General features: G+C 37.5%; 2 protein-coding genes across 2 annotated transcripts; one reads left to right on the forward strand and one right to left on the reverse strand.

Annotated features, from left to right (window-relative positions):
• The first annotated feature begins 7283 nt into the window (after positions 1-7283).
• LOC122278481 lies at positions 7284-11187 on the forward strand. The gene is made up of 5 exons (XM_043088668.1): positions 7284-7292; positions 7403-8953; positions 9040-9785; positions 9828-9966; positions 11038-11187. The coding sequence occupies exons 1-5, from the start codon at positions 7284-7286 to the stop codon at positions 11185-11187; spliced, it is 2595 nt and encodes an 864-aa protein (XP_042944602.1).
• Positions 11188-14321: 3134 nt separating this feature from the next.
• LOC122278482 (protein FAR1-RELATED SEQUENCE 5-like) lies at positions 14322-15599 on the reverse strand. The gene is made up of 2 exons (XM_043088669.1): positions 15048-15599; positions 14322-14948 (listed from the first exon to the last, which is right to left on the reverse strand). Exons 1-2 carry the CDS (start codon positions 15597-15599, stop codon positions 14322-14324), a joined length of 1179 nt encoding a protein of 392 aa, XP_042944603.1.
• Positions 15600-17606: the final 2007 nt, after the last annotated feature.

Below are 17606 nucleotides of genomic sequence, written 5' to 3' on the forward strand. Positions count from 1 at the left end.
TGGAGGCGACGGGAAGGAGAAAAGAGAGGAGCTGCGCATGGGGAGAGGGGGAAAACGGGAAGAAAAAGAAGAAGAAAAAAAGAAAAGAAAAGAAGAAAACGAAAGGAAAAAGGGAAAAAGAAAAAGAAAAGAAAAGAAATGAGGTCCAATCCTCACCTTTGGAGTCCAACAACTGATCCAACGAAAATAAGTTTAAAAGTAATAAAACTAAGAAAATATTTTAAACACAACATAAACCTAAAATATAATAATTAACTAGTAAAAACAAACTATTTAATTTTAAATCCAAAGACAAGCTAAAATAAATTAAACAGCAATTTAAATTCAACAGCAATTAAAATCCAATTAAAATCGGATAATTTAAAATAAAAGAAATATTATATTAATTAAATTAAAATATTCCTTCAGTGAAAATACACATAAAAACGTGGTGTCACATCCTCCCCCCTTTAAAATAAATTTCGTCCTCGAAATTTGTGAGATCAATATCAGCGCCAAGTAAGATACACTACACAACTCAGAGTATACTTGAGAAAATCATACCTCAGCTATTTCCACACAAGTATGATTAAAGATCTCTCCAATTATACTCCTAAAGCAATTCCATCATATTCGTACTAGTCTCCCAGCGACGCATCACGTCTAGAGCTCCTAAAGCGGCCACGTAAACCGGAATCACCATATCGTCAAGAACTTCAAAACCACACCCAAGAAAATTCTAAAAATTATTACTTCTTAGAATGAATTGTATTAACCTCAATCAACCTTCATGCTATATCATCGAAACTTTCATTGTATACTATATCTTGGTAACCTAATAGTCACTTCCAAAATAAACCATCAATAAACATAATTTGCCCAAACAAAATATTACTCTCCAATTACAAGCACCTTCTCGAAATTTTAAGTCATCACTAATTACTCAAAATCAGCACACCTAATCATGAACTATCACTCCTATTTCCTCAATTATCTCTAGCTACCTTAACTAAATCAAAATTCCGCAACGACACCCATGATCATCAACAAAGAAGACGATATCAATCAGTTGCAACCTTCCAAATTAAAAACAAGTATCATTATCTCAAAATACGCCAGTCTCATCTAAGATAAAGAACATAGGGCTCGAATCCGTCCCTACCAACTAATAAAGCACCTATAACTCCTACCTAACAACTTACACTTTCAAGATCATCACCTAAATTCTGAATATCGTCTAATTTAGAGATAACTAAATTCACTACGAACCACGATTAAATTCACGATAACCTTAATAAACCCTTCTTATAAACTCACTTACCTACTTCTATTCTCATAACCCTAATATTAGCACGACTATTTCCTTCAATTGCATACAAAATTAAATCTCAAGATAGGCCATGCTATTCAAACCTCCAATCCATCAAAACTATAGCACTACCCTCCTGACTTCTACTGCTTATTACCTTACGTACCTGTTTAGGCTAATCACCGCTGATTCTCAAACTTCCACTTTCAAGATTTTATTATCCACTACACATGGCGACTCAACAATCTCTCTTCAAGTTAAATAAAATGTATATAATTCTCCCAACTGGACACTCAAACTCCAAAGGAAAGTATAGCCTCAAAATTTAAATTCCTGTGTGACCTCGAGTCACAATTAATTCTTGAAGATAGTCTCAACAATAAATGCCAACCATCATTCCAATTGTTAACCCACTTCAACTGTACACTCCGATCAACTCACTAAGAACTCGAAGTTAAAATCTATTGAATTTAATACTATCACATCTAATCCACTTCAGTACTCACCAAAGCCACTTCTCTCAAGCCAAAAAGAGACTAGGATTTGTACTCTCCGAAATCCATACACCCTCACCACCACTATAAATGGATCTCATGTACCCTTAGCTAAGATCAATAATCATTCTAACGTATAAGTGATCCATCACTTCCATTTCCAACATTCGTACCTTATCCTCAAAATAAACAAAATTTCATTTCCCAAAACCTGCATCATCTATCTCAACTCGGTATGAATCAATCCTAAAACTTGTCACTATAACCTCGAGCTATAACAATTATTGCCAACCCACATTCCATTGAGTAACACGCTTCGACTGAACCCTCCAATCGATTCACCACTATCACGTGTCAATCTCATACGTCCTTAGCCGAAACCAATAGTCATTCTAACGTACAAGTAATCCATTACTACTATTTCCATCATCTGGACTTATATCCGCAAATCAACATGAATCATTCCTATATCTGCTTAACTTATACCCTTAATATCAGCAAATAGTTATCGCTTAAAGTTTTGTACTGAAAATGACCTTAAACCTGCTAATAATCCGTTCCCAAAAGTCTCTAGAACATAAGGTCTCAACTTCAATCGAATTTAATACCAACAATTAAACTATTGCTTCCAAAACCTCAATGGATCTATTTCTTCCGAACCGACAAAAATTATTTCCTAAAATCGATTACTACAACCTTGAGTTAACAATAGTCATTTTCTGAACTAAGTCAATATCTACAATCCTCAAAGAAGTATATGAGCTAAATCATTACCTTCCATTCTCAAAGAAATGTACCCCAGAAAAATTTCATATTATTAATTAAACTCTGATCAACCCCATTTTAATGGTTGCAAACTAATCACTCTCCAGAGTGGATCAAGCTAGCACCCCAAGTCTGTAAAACTAAGAACTCAACTCTTATTATAAATTGGTCCTTCAACTCTGCAATTCTAAATCCTTAAATCAAATAAGAATAATTTCTAGAATTTCTAAGATCAATGAGCTTACACCCCATAATAGAACAATCGGCTCCCAAAGCTTTTAAAATCTAATACATTAACGGATAATAAATCATTTTCTGAAATCCTCGAGATTGATGGCTTTAATCCAAAACATTCACCTTAAAACTTGTAAATTTTAAAACCCCAATTGCCACCAAATTGTTCATCCGAATAAGCAAAATTTAAAACTTGAAATTTAATTATTTCCCCCGAAACTTGTCGAACCTAAAACCTTAATTACCAAAATCTTATTTCCTAAAATCTATAAGGCCTCAAACCTTAGATAAAATTATCTTAAACCAATCCTGAAAGTTCGTTGAACCTACACTCTCCTATTCTATAGCCTCATTACATAAATTCTACAAAACCTAAGACCTCAACCATCTTAAGTGACTTAAATCTAACTCCCCTCCTTAGTTGCAACTTACATTCCTACTCCCAAGAGATCGCCTAACCCATGTTGTTCCTTTCTAGCCACAATATTATAAAAGTAACCCACCTCTATAAAATTCAACCCTACTACACTAAGTATTTATTCCTACCAACGACATTTTCGATAGTATCATCCTCCTATCATAGCATAATCCTCAACCCCACTTTTTAACTCCGGACAAAACAAAACAAAACAATTTAAAACAAAATAAATAAAATAACATATATTCGAATAACTAAAACAAATAAAACAACATACTTTCAATTCAAATAACATCAAATCAAACCAAACCAAATCAAATGGAATTAAATGAAATAAATTCAAATCAAATAAAATTGAATAAAATCGAATCAAGTTAAAGAAAAACAATTCAAATTAAATAGGTAAAATAATTTTAACTCGAGCTTTTAAAACTTTCTGGTACTCCACCTATGGGACATATGGTTTTACCCATAGTCGAACTGCTCTGATATCACCTGTGACGGCCCCAAATCCCCACGCACGATCACGGGAAAATCGAGACGTCCGGATGATGACATCACGGGTCATCATCCTATCGACGTGTGCCAAGTGTGTGAAAAAGCGACGACTGTGCACGAGAAATACGCAGCTAAAAGCAAGTCAATAACTAAGTACCAGAATTTTTCTTGTTTAGTACAAAACTATTCAAAGCATACATAAATAAATATTACAGGACACAAACATAATTTTAAACTAAATACAAAGCATAAACTTCAGCACCCCGGCAGAGCCGCATCCTCGGGCTCAGCCTCCTCCTCCTCATCCTCAATCTCTGCACCAAAATCTACGGAACCAAAAATGGTGCCGCAGGTAAGTAAAATCCAAACACCACCAGATAAAAACATATAGAACTCAAACAATATGCATGAAGTGATGCCAATGCCCAAAACCCATAAAATCATATTTTTACCACGCACGCCCAAAATCCCATTTGGCCCAAAAACATATCCTTTCCAAATATCACGCCAAAAGTCACATTTGGCCCATATCCATCTCAAACCATTATCTAATTAATCCGTATGCACCATGACCTCCCCTAGGGGTCATCCGCACACCCTGGGTCCAGTGCCACACCGCAGGTTACGACCACGCATGTGACACCTAACGAGCGATGCCCAGTTCCGCACCCCGCGCGTTCGTAGCCAAGCATCCTCTAGCCCTCGCCAGCGAAGGGCCACGGAGTCGATGCGTAGAGTGATGCCCGGTTCCGCGCCCGGCGCGTTTGTAGCCAAGCATCCCCTAGCCCCCGCTCCCGTCGTCGCCCAACGACAACTCAGGGGACGTCACTCAGTTTATTCCGCTCCCGAGTGACCAGAGGAGCTCCACCGAGATAATACCCCATCCCGGCTTGGGGTCGTGATACACACGCACCCGAAAATCCACTTACGCCAATAAAACAGGCTTTTCTCAATTAAGTAAAAATGCATGTGCATGCACCATGTAAAATCGATATTAATGCACAAAATAATCAACCATCCATAAATCAACAAAACCAAGCACTCCGTCCACAACCCATCCGACCTCCGAACTCCTCGGACTCAGTCCAGAATCAGCCAACCAACAGATAAATATTTATTGAATGAGCAAAATATATTTAAATCTAAAAGTAGAGTTTGGAAGATTGAGCTAAAATTACATCAAGCTCTGGACAGAGGAAGGATGATCAGCGTGCAGGGTGACAAAGTATGGATTCCCATCAAATATGAAAAATTACCAAAGGTTTGTTTTATGTGTGGTTACTTAGTCCATGCTGCTGATGGGTGCAAATCAAAAAGTGAGAATGTGTCTCGGCATGCTGAAAAGGTTCAACAATTTGGTCCATGGCTTCGTGCTTCTCCTATGTTTATTAAAAGGAATTACTCTAATGGGAGATTCAGCAATGGAGATGGCAAGAGGTGGAAGAAGGGTACAGTGGAGGGGCGGAATCTGACACTGAGTCAGCTAACCAGATTGGAGAAAATCCAGGATCCAATTCTAATTCAAATTCTAATTCAAATTTGAATTTGAATGAGGATGAGAGTGTGGAGTTTGTTGCTTGTACAAATCTACAAGGTTTGGATAAGGGTGCTGTTATAAATGGAAAAAAGCTGGTTTCAACAGAAAAAGAAGGAATGGAAGTTTTGAATGAGGAGAATTCGATAAGGGTGGAGGAGATAGTTATGGCAGTAGTCAATCAGCATCCAGTTGTGCATAATGGAGATGCAAACAATGATGATGGGCTGGGCCGAATTTGGGCTCGGGTCTGGATGTCAACCCTATTATGGGGCCCAATTTTTAAATGAATTTTTTGAGGAGAGTCCAGACAAGGCAAATGTGGTTAGTAGTGAAGGTCAGGCTGTGTTGTGTGCTAAGGAGAAAGGCCAAGTTTCAGGTAGGAGGGCTATGAATACTAGAGCGGGGTGGAAAAAAAGTGCTAGGGGGAAAGAGGTGCTTAGTGATAAAATAGAAATACAAATTATGAAGAAAAGGGGGTTAGATGATGAGGAGGGAGGTGGTGAAAGAGAAGTCAGCAGAAAAAAATTAAAAATTACTAAGGAGGGGGATTTTGTTGATACTAATATGAATTTGGCGGCGCTGCTCAAGATCAATGAAAACCTTGAGCTGGAATTGTCGGGGGCTTGGTAACCCCCGTGTAGTTCATGACCTTCACAAACTAGTGAAGGAAAAGGGACCAAACTTGGTTTTTTTGATGGAAACGAAGCTACATGCACATCGTTGGGACTACCTAAAGAGGAAATTGAAGTATGAGGGATGTTTTGTTGTGAATCCAGTAGGAAGAAGTGGAGGTTTGGTCTTGCTTTGGAAGCTTGAAACTGAGGTGACAATTCAGTCTTATTCTAGATTTCACATAAATGCTAGTATTAAGGATGATCAGGAGGATAAGGAGTGGCAGCTAACTGGCTTTTATGGCCATCCAGAAGTCAGTAAGAGGCAAGAATCATGGGATATTTTATTGTCCTTAAAACCTTCTAATTCTATGGCTTGGTTTTTTTGTGGGGATTTTAATGAAATATTAGCTCAAGATGAAAAGAGAGGAGGAAATGTGCAAAGTGAAGCTCAGATGAACAAGTTCAGATATGTGGTAGAGAGGGGAGAATTATTTGATTTGGGATGGTCGGATTCCAAATTTACTTGGTGTAACAAACATAAAGATGACACTTTTACTGTAGAAAGATTGGACAGAGGACTAGCAAATAGAAATGGCTGGACTGTTTTCAATCTGTAAGGGTTGAAACTTTGGTGGCTAGAAGCTCGGATCACAGACCTTTGTGCTTTTATTTTGGGAAGCAACCTGCCTATATAAGAGGTTGCCAACAATTTTTTAAGTATGAAGTGTCATGGGGAAAAGATGAGGGGTGCAAAGAGATAATAAGTAAGGTATGGATGCAAGAGAGTTCAACCAACAACCCTGTTAGAGAAGTACCAAAAAACCTCAAGACTAGTAGAGGCTTTTTATCAAGATGGAAGAAAGAGCACAGTTCAGACTTGGGAAAGGAATTAAATATGAAGTCTGCTCTCCTTAAAAATTTGCAGGATGATGAAAATCAACATAATGAAGAGGAGATTGGGAGGTTACAAAATGATGTGGGGGTTCTTCTTCAGAAAGAGGATCTCAAATGGAGGCAAAGGGCAAAGAATCATTGGTATCAAGGAGGGGACAGAAATACAAGGTTTTTCCATGCAAGTGCAACCCAAAGAAAGAAAAAGAATTTTATTAAACATATTAAGGATGCGGATGCAATTGTGAGAAGGGTCGAGTCTGAGATTGCTGATGCATTCAAGGATCATTTTCAAAAGATTTTTTCAACTATGAATCCAAAGGCAGAAGATATTGAGACCTGTTTGCAGAGTGTTGACATTAGAGTGACAAGAACAATGAATGAAGATCTTGTGGCTCCTTTTGTGCAAGAGGAGGTACTAGAGGCACTCCAACATATGGGGCCCTTCAAATCTCCTGGGCCAGACGGATTTGGGGCAGATTTTTATCAACATCATTGGGCAGTTGTGGGCCCTAAAGTATGCAGTGCTGTGCTAAATGTCTAAATGACGAAGGTATGCTAAGTGAATTAAACCTTACTAATATAGTGTTAATTCCAAAAGTAGAGGCTCATTTTTCTGTAAATGAGTTTAGACCTATTTCTTTATGCAATGTATTGTATAAGCTTATTGCAAAAGTTCTAGCAAATAGGCTTAAGCATGTTTTACCAAACATTATTTCTAGTCTGCAGAGTGCTTTTGTGCCTGGTAGATCTATTATTGACAATGTGATGGTGGCCTATGAGATCCTTCATACCATGAAAGCAAGACAAAAAGGAAAAGAAGGAAGCATGGCCTTAAAGCTAGACATGTCTAAGGCTTACGATAGAATTGAGTGGACTTTTCTGAGGTCCATAATGAAGAAGCTGGGTTTCTGTGACAGATGGATCCAGTTGATTATGATTTGTGTAGAATCGGTTAGATATTCAGTTGTGGTAAATGGAAAGGTTGGTGATACTTTCATGCCCACTAGAGGTTTAAGGCAAGGTGACCCATTGTCTCCTTATCTTTTTATCTTATGTGCTGAGGGACTGAGATCTATGTTGAGTAAAGCTGCTACAAATGGGAGACTTAAAGGGGTAGCTGCTGCTAGTGGAGGGACTCGAATTAATCATCTCCTCTTTGCTGATGATTGTGTGATCTTCAGCAAGGCAAGTAAAGAGGAGTGGTTGGCTATACATGATCTTTTGCTTTTGTATGAAGTTTCTTTAGGCCAAAAGCTAAATAGAGAGAAGACAGCAATCCTTTTTAGTTCCAATACAAGTGAGCTGGTTCAAGAGGAAATTATTTCTGAGGCTGGTGAAATTGTTTGTGGAGATTATGGAAAATATCTTGGTCTTCCAACCATGATTGGAAGATCAAAGTATGAAACTTTTAGGAGTATAAAAGAAAGGGTGTGGAGGAAGATTAGAAGCTGGAAAAATTCCTTTTTATCGAGTGCAAGTCGAGAGGTGTTAATTAAGGCTGTATTACAGTCTATTCCTACTTATTCGATGAATGTGTTCAGATTTACAAGGAAGCTGTGCAAAGTCATCAACTCCATGATTGCAAATTTTTGGTGGAGTGGTAATAAAGACAGTAGGGGTATTCATTGGAAGGGTTGGGATAAAATGGGTGAAAATAAAAAGAATGGTGGGATGGGGTTTAGGGATATTGATGTTTTTAATAGGGCTATGTTAGCCAAACAAGGTTGGATGTTGCAAACCAATGTTGAGTCTTTGGCAGCTAGAATTTTTAAGGAGAAGTATTTCAGTAAAAGCCAATTTATAGATGCAAAGATTGGATATAAACCCTCTTTCATATGGAGAAGCTTATTACATGCACAAGACCTGGTCAAAGCAGGAATGGTGTGGAGAGTGGGTAATGGAAAAAGTATATCTATATGGAACAATAAATGGCTTCCTAATGGTTCAGATTTCAAAGTTAGATCACCTATTAATACATTACCTGCAGACTCGAAGGTAAGCTCCCTTATCTTTGAGGATCTTCATTGCTGGAATGAGAGGTTGGTAGGTGATATGTTTAGTAAGGAAGAGGCTGCTCAGATATGCAGTATACCTTTAAGTTGGCATGGTGAGGAAGATAGAATTTTATGGGGCTTTACTAAGGATGGCAGGTTTTCTGTGAGAAGTGCCTATCATTTAGGCAATGACATGGGAAGATCGAGGCTTGGGAATGTTCTAGTAGACAAACTCAGCAACAAATTTGGGAAGGGGTTTGGAGTCTAAATGTTCCTAATCCTACAAAACAGTTTGTGTGGAAGGCACTGAAAGGCATATTACCAACAAGGCAGAACCTAGTGCAGAGAAAAATAATAGAAGATGCTACTTGTAATATCTGTCATGGAGATGTAGAAACAGTATGTCATGTGCTATGGTCCTGTCCAGCTGCAAGTGATGTATGGGCTGAAAGTGGAAGTGGACTTCAGAAATGGATATGTGAAGAAAAAGATTTTTTCCAGGTGTGGTCTGATATGCAGACCAGATTGCAGCAGAGCAAATTAGAAGAGGTAGCCATGATTTTGAGAGGGCTGTGGACAAGGAGGAATATGATGATTTTTGAAGGGAAATTCAAAAAACCAAGTAAAGTTCTCAATGAAGCACTGACCAGTCTTAGAAACTATAAGAGTGCTCATGCTGAACTAAACCAGATGAAGGGGCCTATGCATCAGACAAGGAAAGATACAAAATGGATGCCACCAGATGAAGGAATTTCAAAGATAAACTTTGATGCGGCTATTGACAAGACTAATTATAGATTGGGATTGGGCATAGCAGGAACGAATCATGTGGGAGAGGTTCTGTTTTCTTTTAGTTGTTCAAAATTGTTTAGTGGTAGCTCTGATATGGGTGAAGCAGCGGCTCTCTGGAGAGCTATGGAACTTGTTATGGAGCTGGATGTCAGGAATGTAGTGTTTGAAGGAGACGCTAACAGGGTGATAAAAGGGGTAACAGATGTACGGGGAAATTATGCACGGATGGAGCAGATGTATGCTAATATTCGAAGCAGGTTGAGTTTGAGGCCTAACTAGTCTATGAATTTCATACATAGAGAAGGGAATTGTGTGGCTCATGAATTGGCTAAGAGAGCTTTAAGAATGGAAGGGGAATGGTGCTGGATTGAGGAAGGACCTTCAGAGACCATTAGTTTAATTGCTAGTGAAATGGCTTGTATTAGTGAAGAGAATTCAGTGAGTTAGTGATTATAGAGATGTTAAGGTTATGTTGCTGCAATGTAACTCTTTTACTATGAATGAATGAGGCATTTTTGTTGGTTTCAAAAAAAAAATTCCAATACAACTTTTTCAAATCCCAATACAAAAATAATATATTCTAATAATATTTTATTTAACTTATTTTAACTCATCTCATCTCATCTCTGAAAACAAACGAGGCTAAATTATATAGTATATATAGTTTTAACATATACTAATAATAATATTGGGTGTATTATGTGTATATTTATATATTGCTATAATTATCTATTGAAAAAAGCTGGGTGCAGTCTCGGGATGTAAGCAGCGTGCAAACGGCTGCTAACCTGGCATTAAGTTAAAACGGAGCATTTTGGTGAAGCTAGCCCCAGCTATGTCGTTTCATTGATCAGGGTAAATAGCTCGGGATCTTTTCTCTCTCGTCTATCTTATTCCCGAGATCTTTTCTCTTTCTCTCTCTCAAATCTTTTCTCTCTCGTCTATCTTATTCCCAAGATCTTTACTCTTTCTCTCTCGGCCCTTTCAGCGTCAAGTTCACTCTCATTCCTCCTCTCAGTATCTCCCTTCTCGCATGAAATCTGGAAAACCTCTCCAGCCCACGTCCCTTTTCCTTTCCAATTTCAGTCTCTCGAATCTCTCATTAGATTTTGCACGATCTGCAGTTTTTGGAGGTGTTCTCGCCGGATCCCCCTTTTTCTTCCCTCCAGACCCACGAGTATAGCTTCGTCTTCCTCCGTTCATCTTCCCGAGCTCCAATCGAAGACCGAAACCTCTCCAAAAATCTAACCGAAACCCTAACCCTAGATCTAACTGTAACCGTTACCCTAGATCTAACCCTAATCCTAACCCTAACCCTAACCCTAACCCTTCATCCTGAAACTGGTAATCAGTTGCCTCTGTCCAGGTTATTTCATATTTCTGTAACATTGTAGTTTTCTATTTCTTCAATATCTGTAGTTTTGTATTTTCTGTATTTTATTTCATATTTCTGTATTATTGTAGTTTTCTATTTTCTGTATTTTATTTAAAATTTCTGTATTATTGTAGTTTTCTATTATTTCATATTTGATTGATGCTATTAGTAGTGCTTATGAGTCGCAGATATTGTTCTCGGGTTTGATTGATGCTATTAGTAGTGTTTATGAGTCTCAAATGTTGCTCTCGGGTTTGATTGATGCTATTAGCAGTGTTTATTAGTCTCAGATGTTGTTCTCGGGTTCCATTGATGCTAGTAGCAGTGTTTACTGGAATTCAGTAGTTGTTCTCGGGTTTGACTATTTGCTAGTAGCAGTGTTTATTTTTCCTAATCTATGCAACTTTTCCATCTATTAAACCATGATGTGCTGTGGAGCAGTTGTTCCACAGTACATCATGGTAGAATGCATTTGGGAGCCTGGATATCGGCTCACATGATCTGTATGTTGTATTGGTTATGACACCCTCTTTATTATATTATAAAAGTTAAAGTCAACAGACCAATGTAGAAAGAACTGATCATATCCCTAGTTCGTGTGAACTGATTTTTTTTTTTTTATATAAGCTATAGTTTTCAATTAAATCTGAGGTGAACCCACATGGTTTAGAACAATTCGATGTGGAATTTTCAAAATGGTGTAAAATCAGTAATATGCATAAAAGTGCATTGTAGTCATATGCAATTGGATATGTGTGCCTTTCCATTTTGACTACATGTGTATCTTTTGATATGTGTGCATTTCCATCATGACCCAATCTATGTTAGAATGTCATCCTCATCACTGTCTTCCTCATGTTCTGGCAAACGTAATTTGGGTCAACCAATGTGCTTATGTGAGCAAGAAGCTATATTGAGATACTCAAATACCACAAGAAATCCAAGAAGACCCTTCTTTGGGTGTCCAAAGTACAACACAGAGGTAAGTTATTCACTCATTATCTCGATTTGGCAAATAATATGATTAATATTGTCTAAATCTAACATCTTTTATATATGTCAAAAATATTCAGGGATTATCACATTGTAACTACTTCAAGTGGGCAGATAGTGATAGTGATAAATGCGAAGAGTGTGATCTACGAGCAAGGAAAAATGAAATTGAAAGGAAGGAGAGAGAGCTGGAGACAAGAGTCGGTGAGATTGAGAAGATGGAGTTTCAGCTTCGGATGAGAGTAGCCCAAGTTGAGAAGAGAGAGATGGAGCAATCCAGTAGAGATGAGGCATTTTTGAAAAAGGAGTTGTTGCTTTTTGAGCAAGAAGCAAGACTAAGACGTTCACGCATATTGCTCCGTCTTTTTTGGGCTTTTGTAGTTGCTGTCTTTTGTTACCAAGTGATTTGGTAATGGTTTATATGGTGTTTGGAGTTTAAGTGTTAGTAGTTTATTCTGAATGTACAGAAACTGTCCATAATAGTCTAATAGTTTGACTTTTTGTAAGTGTTCGAATTGATGTAATTTAAGCTTTGTATCATGCTTGTCCTATATCTGACAGTTGGTATCGATTTTATTTGGCAAGCTATGTATCATGCAAACATATACCAAGCATGTTGGTATGCTTATTACCTTTTCCACCTAATGTAATCTATTTATGATGATTTATTGTTTATCTTAAAAAATTGCCTTATCTAGACTCAGTTTGTCTTTGAACCTGTTTGAGTGTGATCTGAGCCGAACCCATGATATTGCGTTTACAAGTCTATGCCGTGTACAAGCAGCGTTTTCCTTTTTCTTTTCTTTTTGAATACACCCTACTTGAAAAGAATTGCATCCTTTCCATTTCTAGACTTAGTTCTTATATGAAATATATCATACCCAATTTTTTTTGTTATGTATACATAGGCATACGTGCATGGCTGTGGGAAGAGGCATATGAACCCAACCTGTTTTGCATCTTATCATGCCAAAATAGCTCCAGCACGTGCACAAGTATATTACTGGAATTCTTTTCAAATTTGTAATGAAATTTAAAGCTCTCCATCAATACAGTTGAATAAAATGGTCGAAGAGTAATAACCAACTCCTTTAGAAAAAAACCATGGATACTATTTACACTGTTATTCCATCATCTGTATGACTTAACTATCCACATACATCCATAATCTGTCATCCCATCCTATATTACTCACAAAAAATTCTCCCACTAACCTTAACCTTTCTATCCACATACATCAATGAAGTACACAAAACCATATTGTCTACATCTTCCCATTTTCGGGAATTACCAACTAATATATACCTAATGGCTATTAAAAACTTAACTAATTTTCAGAAAATATTTGGCACACATTTTTACATTTTACATCCCATACCAATGAATCTCCTCTTGGTAAGCTTCATTAAACTCATCCTTTTTGCACATGATTTTGACCGGTTAATGCCCAGGAAGGTTGGGTTGTGTGCCATCCAACCCAAAATAAATCTATAATATGTGAAAAAAAATCTCATCACGTATATGCCTACACAAATCCACATAATTATGCAAAGTTCAGAGATTGTACACTTTCTTGGCTCTCCATCACTGATTCTCGCTGATGGATTCCACTACTCTCGAAAGCAGGGCTGTCTAGGACAGGCTGTTTATAACACATGAAATTTCATAAGAATACAAATTTAGACCAACCAAGAAACTGTATAACTCACAAAAATTTCAGGTTCTATACAAATTTAGACCAACCAAGAAAAGGAATATAACTCATAAAAATTTCATCAGAATACAAAATTAGACCAACCAAGAAAGTGTATAACAGATTCCCATCTATTTATCATACCGGCACTTGTCCAGGAGCTATGGTATTATCTACATCTGATGGCTCGAAAAAATTGATGCACGTCCCCAAGCATGTTGTATCTCCTTCATCAAATATATTCCTTCGCGTCCCCAGGGGTGCTTTTTCTCCTTCCTCTCGCTAATAATAACCGTCAAAGTTTTTGAACTCAATGGAAATTAACGTGTATAAATAACATCTAAAGTAACCGTGCATAAAAATAAAATATATCTCACACAAATGTTGAGATAGTTACCTCTTTGCATTTTCCTCCCTGTTGTGATTTCTTTTGTTTCGCTTTAACCTTCCGCATGTCTGTCTCCATCCAGGAGGCTCTCCGAAGGGATGGAGGTCTTCCTTTCCCCCTGACAATCCTTGGACTCTTGACTTGTTGTGAACTACCAACTGTAGTAGTATCCATTGTCGACAAATCAGGTTCTGGTCCTATTTGATCCAAGTAGATGTTAAATAGGATATAACAATAAGTATCCTATTGGAATTCCTCTTTTCTAATTATAAAGAACAATTTATAGTAGTTTTCATTGCCATCAAACCTGTTTGCATCATAGAAAAGGAGCTTTGGTTCAGACGTTAAGCTTCAGTCATCTCCAGTATCCGCTTCTTTGCATCTTCAAATTGGTCGTTAGAATCCACCGCATAATCTATCATCCCATAACACAAATTCAAAAGAATTGAATATCTATTACTAGTTGGCCTCTGATCCCCTGCGTCATAGCTAGTCCGAATTAACGTGTATCTCCACTTGATGTCCTTCCTCCATCGGTCTAAAATGTACCGGTCTCGCAATACTTTTACACTGTTACATTTGAATACCGCCAAATTATGCCTACACACTATCCCCCTCATCTCAAATAACCCACATGAACACTTCGCATTGCAATCATTCACATTAAACTGCACAGAATATGTAACGGGTTTTGAATACTCTTGAATACGGACCTCATCTTCTACCAAATAACTCTTGATTACACCATCCGATGTTAGCAGAGCTGGGTCCAAGTCAAGCACACCAATTACTTGTTGTTGAACTTCCTTAAATTTTGCGTTAGTGTACAACTCTTGAAATTTCTTCTCAATTGGAGATCTCGAAACGCAAGGAATGGTGCCACTAAATGACTGAAATTTTGCCTGATTTTCATTCTCAATTTTTTTCTTCAGTGCACTGTCAAACTGGTCGACAAACTCCTTCAAGTTTGTCTTTGAATGGACATAACCGTCAAAAAAAGCATTCATACTCTCGCTGCATTGGGTTGTACTCATTCCAGCCCAAAAGTGCTCTTTTAGAAAAACCGGTACCCAATGCTCATGCTCTGCATATAAACTTTTCAACCACAAATTCTCATGTAACTCATATGTACTAATAAACTCTGCCCAACATTTTTCAAATGCCTCAATAGTTTGTGAATCGTACACACATTTCATCAGTTGCGTTTTCAGCCCACTCTTGTAGGCTGCATATGACCCAAGCTTCTCAGGGACTTTCTTAAGTATATGCCATAGGCAAAATCTATGTCGGGTCTCCGGAAAGACAAGAGCAATTGCATTTTTCATTGCTCTGTCTTGATCAGTAATTATAGCCTTTGGAGCTATACCATCCATACACTGCAACCAGGTCTGGAATAGCCATGTAAAGGTCTCCGTGTCCTCATTAGAAATCAACCCAGCTCCCAACAGAATCGATTGCCCATGGTGGTTTACACCAATGAATGGTGCAAAAGGCATCCCATACCTATTAGTCAGGTATGTGGTGTCGAATGTGACCACGTCATCAAAATACTTATAGGCAGCTCGACTACGTGGATCTGCCCAAAAAACATTCCTTAACCTCCCCTCATCGTCTAGATCCATTAATGCAAAAAAACCCGTTATTCTTATACTGCATCCTCAAAAAATAATCTCGAAGTGCTCCAGCACCACTTGCACCAAGTCGAAGATGACGGGCTTTGTTGATGTAATTGCGACAGTCCTTTTCCAGAAAGGGCAAGTTCTCGAATCCACCTGCGCCAACGACAAGAGATCCGTAACTCTTATTCAGCCGGATGCCAGCTAAGTCGTTTGTGTCTAGCACTCTTTTAACGGTGTCACTCACTTCTCGGTTACATCGGAAAAATGGGATTTTTGTGGGCTGGTATGATGATTATGTGTATTATGGACTGTTGTCAACCGCATCTTTCCCTCGACTCTTAACGCATTAATCCTTGCCTTACAGTCCGTCTTTCCTGTCGGACGTGGGTTGGCGATATTGGAACTCTTAATGCGGGCCTTTCCTCCCCGTGCACAACCAAGAGTGACATATCTGACACTTTGATCCTCTGACCTCTCACTCCTCTGTGTCATCACCCCAAACCCGCATTGTTTTGCATAATGCTTATAATAGCTCAACAAATCTTCAAAAGAATTGAATTCCATCCCGGACTTTGGCTCCTTAATCATATCCTCACCATTCGATGATGACACCACTTGTGCTAGAATGGGAGTGCCATCATCAGTTACCCATTCATCTGGACTATCCAACATAATTTCAGAATCAACTTGAGCGGAAGTACATTGCGCTTCAGTTTCCACTACATCAAGTATCTCTTCTTGAACGGTTAATGCGGTTAGTGCAAAGCTTGTAGAGACAAATGGCATCGGAGGTCGCATCCCATATTGATATGGGTAACCAACGTTTTGCTTAAGACAAAAAAAATTATACCAAATTAAAAAGTAAATAATAATAAACTTTTGAATAAAATAAAATACAAGATAGAAGTTGAAGAACCACCTGAATGTTGCTTGGATGGTGGTTGCCATCTGGATATGGCTGGAAAGCTGCTGACCATGCAGGCACTGGTCCAAAGTAACCGTGCATGTAATTTGGAAAGTTTGGTAAACTTGTTTGACGGATGTCCTAATACAATAATAATAATAATAATTAAATTTATGGTCACAATCATTGAGTTGAATTAGTTTTTAATTATCACATAACATACCGAGTTTTGGGGATTTAAGCTACATGATGTTAAGGAAGAAGCGTGTTCTTCCCCTTTTCCCATGACATGTACAAGTTGTACATAATTATTATTATTATGTTATGTATGCATGAAAAATAGGAATGGCATGAAAAATAAATAAAATCATTTAAATAGTATGTATATACTATACATACATGACATGTCTTACTATATAAATTCAGAAATTGTGTTTATATAGTGAATTAAATTAAACATGACAGATCTTACTAATTATAGTAACAAATTGTGTTTATATTATGAATTACCTTGTGATTTCTTACTAATTATAGTTGTTCAATTGTTTTTATATTTTGGATTATTTTACCCAACCCAGTTGATTTAAAATTTTAATGTTTACAAAATAAATCATCTGTTGTTTATAAAGTAATTATATATATATATAAGAGGCATGCGTGTTGTAATTCTAAAATGAGTTTTAAATAGATTTTCATGTCAATATCATCCTATGCGCATGAACTCATTGCGCTTACAGGTTACAGTCCTTAAGATCTTAATAAAATGTACAGATCAAAGCTGACTATTATGCTGATCCAGATGAATACTGGCTAGCTCAATCAATCATAAGAACAACTAGTATCTAACTCAAAACAATAACCATTATGGAGTGTCACTGCTATTTTTCCAAATTTACTCCAACAACCAAACTCATACCCATCACAAACACTAAGTAACTCCATAACATTCAGCACAAAGAATTAAATCCTATAAAAATTAAGTCTTTCTTGCTCAACAAAAAAAATAATCTGACCGATCCTAACTAGAACTAGCAGGCTACATTGCATTTAGTAATTCAGTCCTCATCAGCCTAACACAGAATACAAATCTGAAATATACATTGGCA

The sequence above is a fragment of the Carya illinoinensis genome, chromosome 10, assembly GCF_018687715.1.
Source record: "Carya illinoinensis cultivar Pawnee chromosome 10, C.illinoinensisPawnee_v1, whole genome shotgun sequence".
Lineage (NCBI taxonomy): Eukaryota > Viridiplantae > Streptophyta > Magnoliopsida > Fagales > Juglandaceae > Carya > Carya illinoinensis.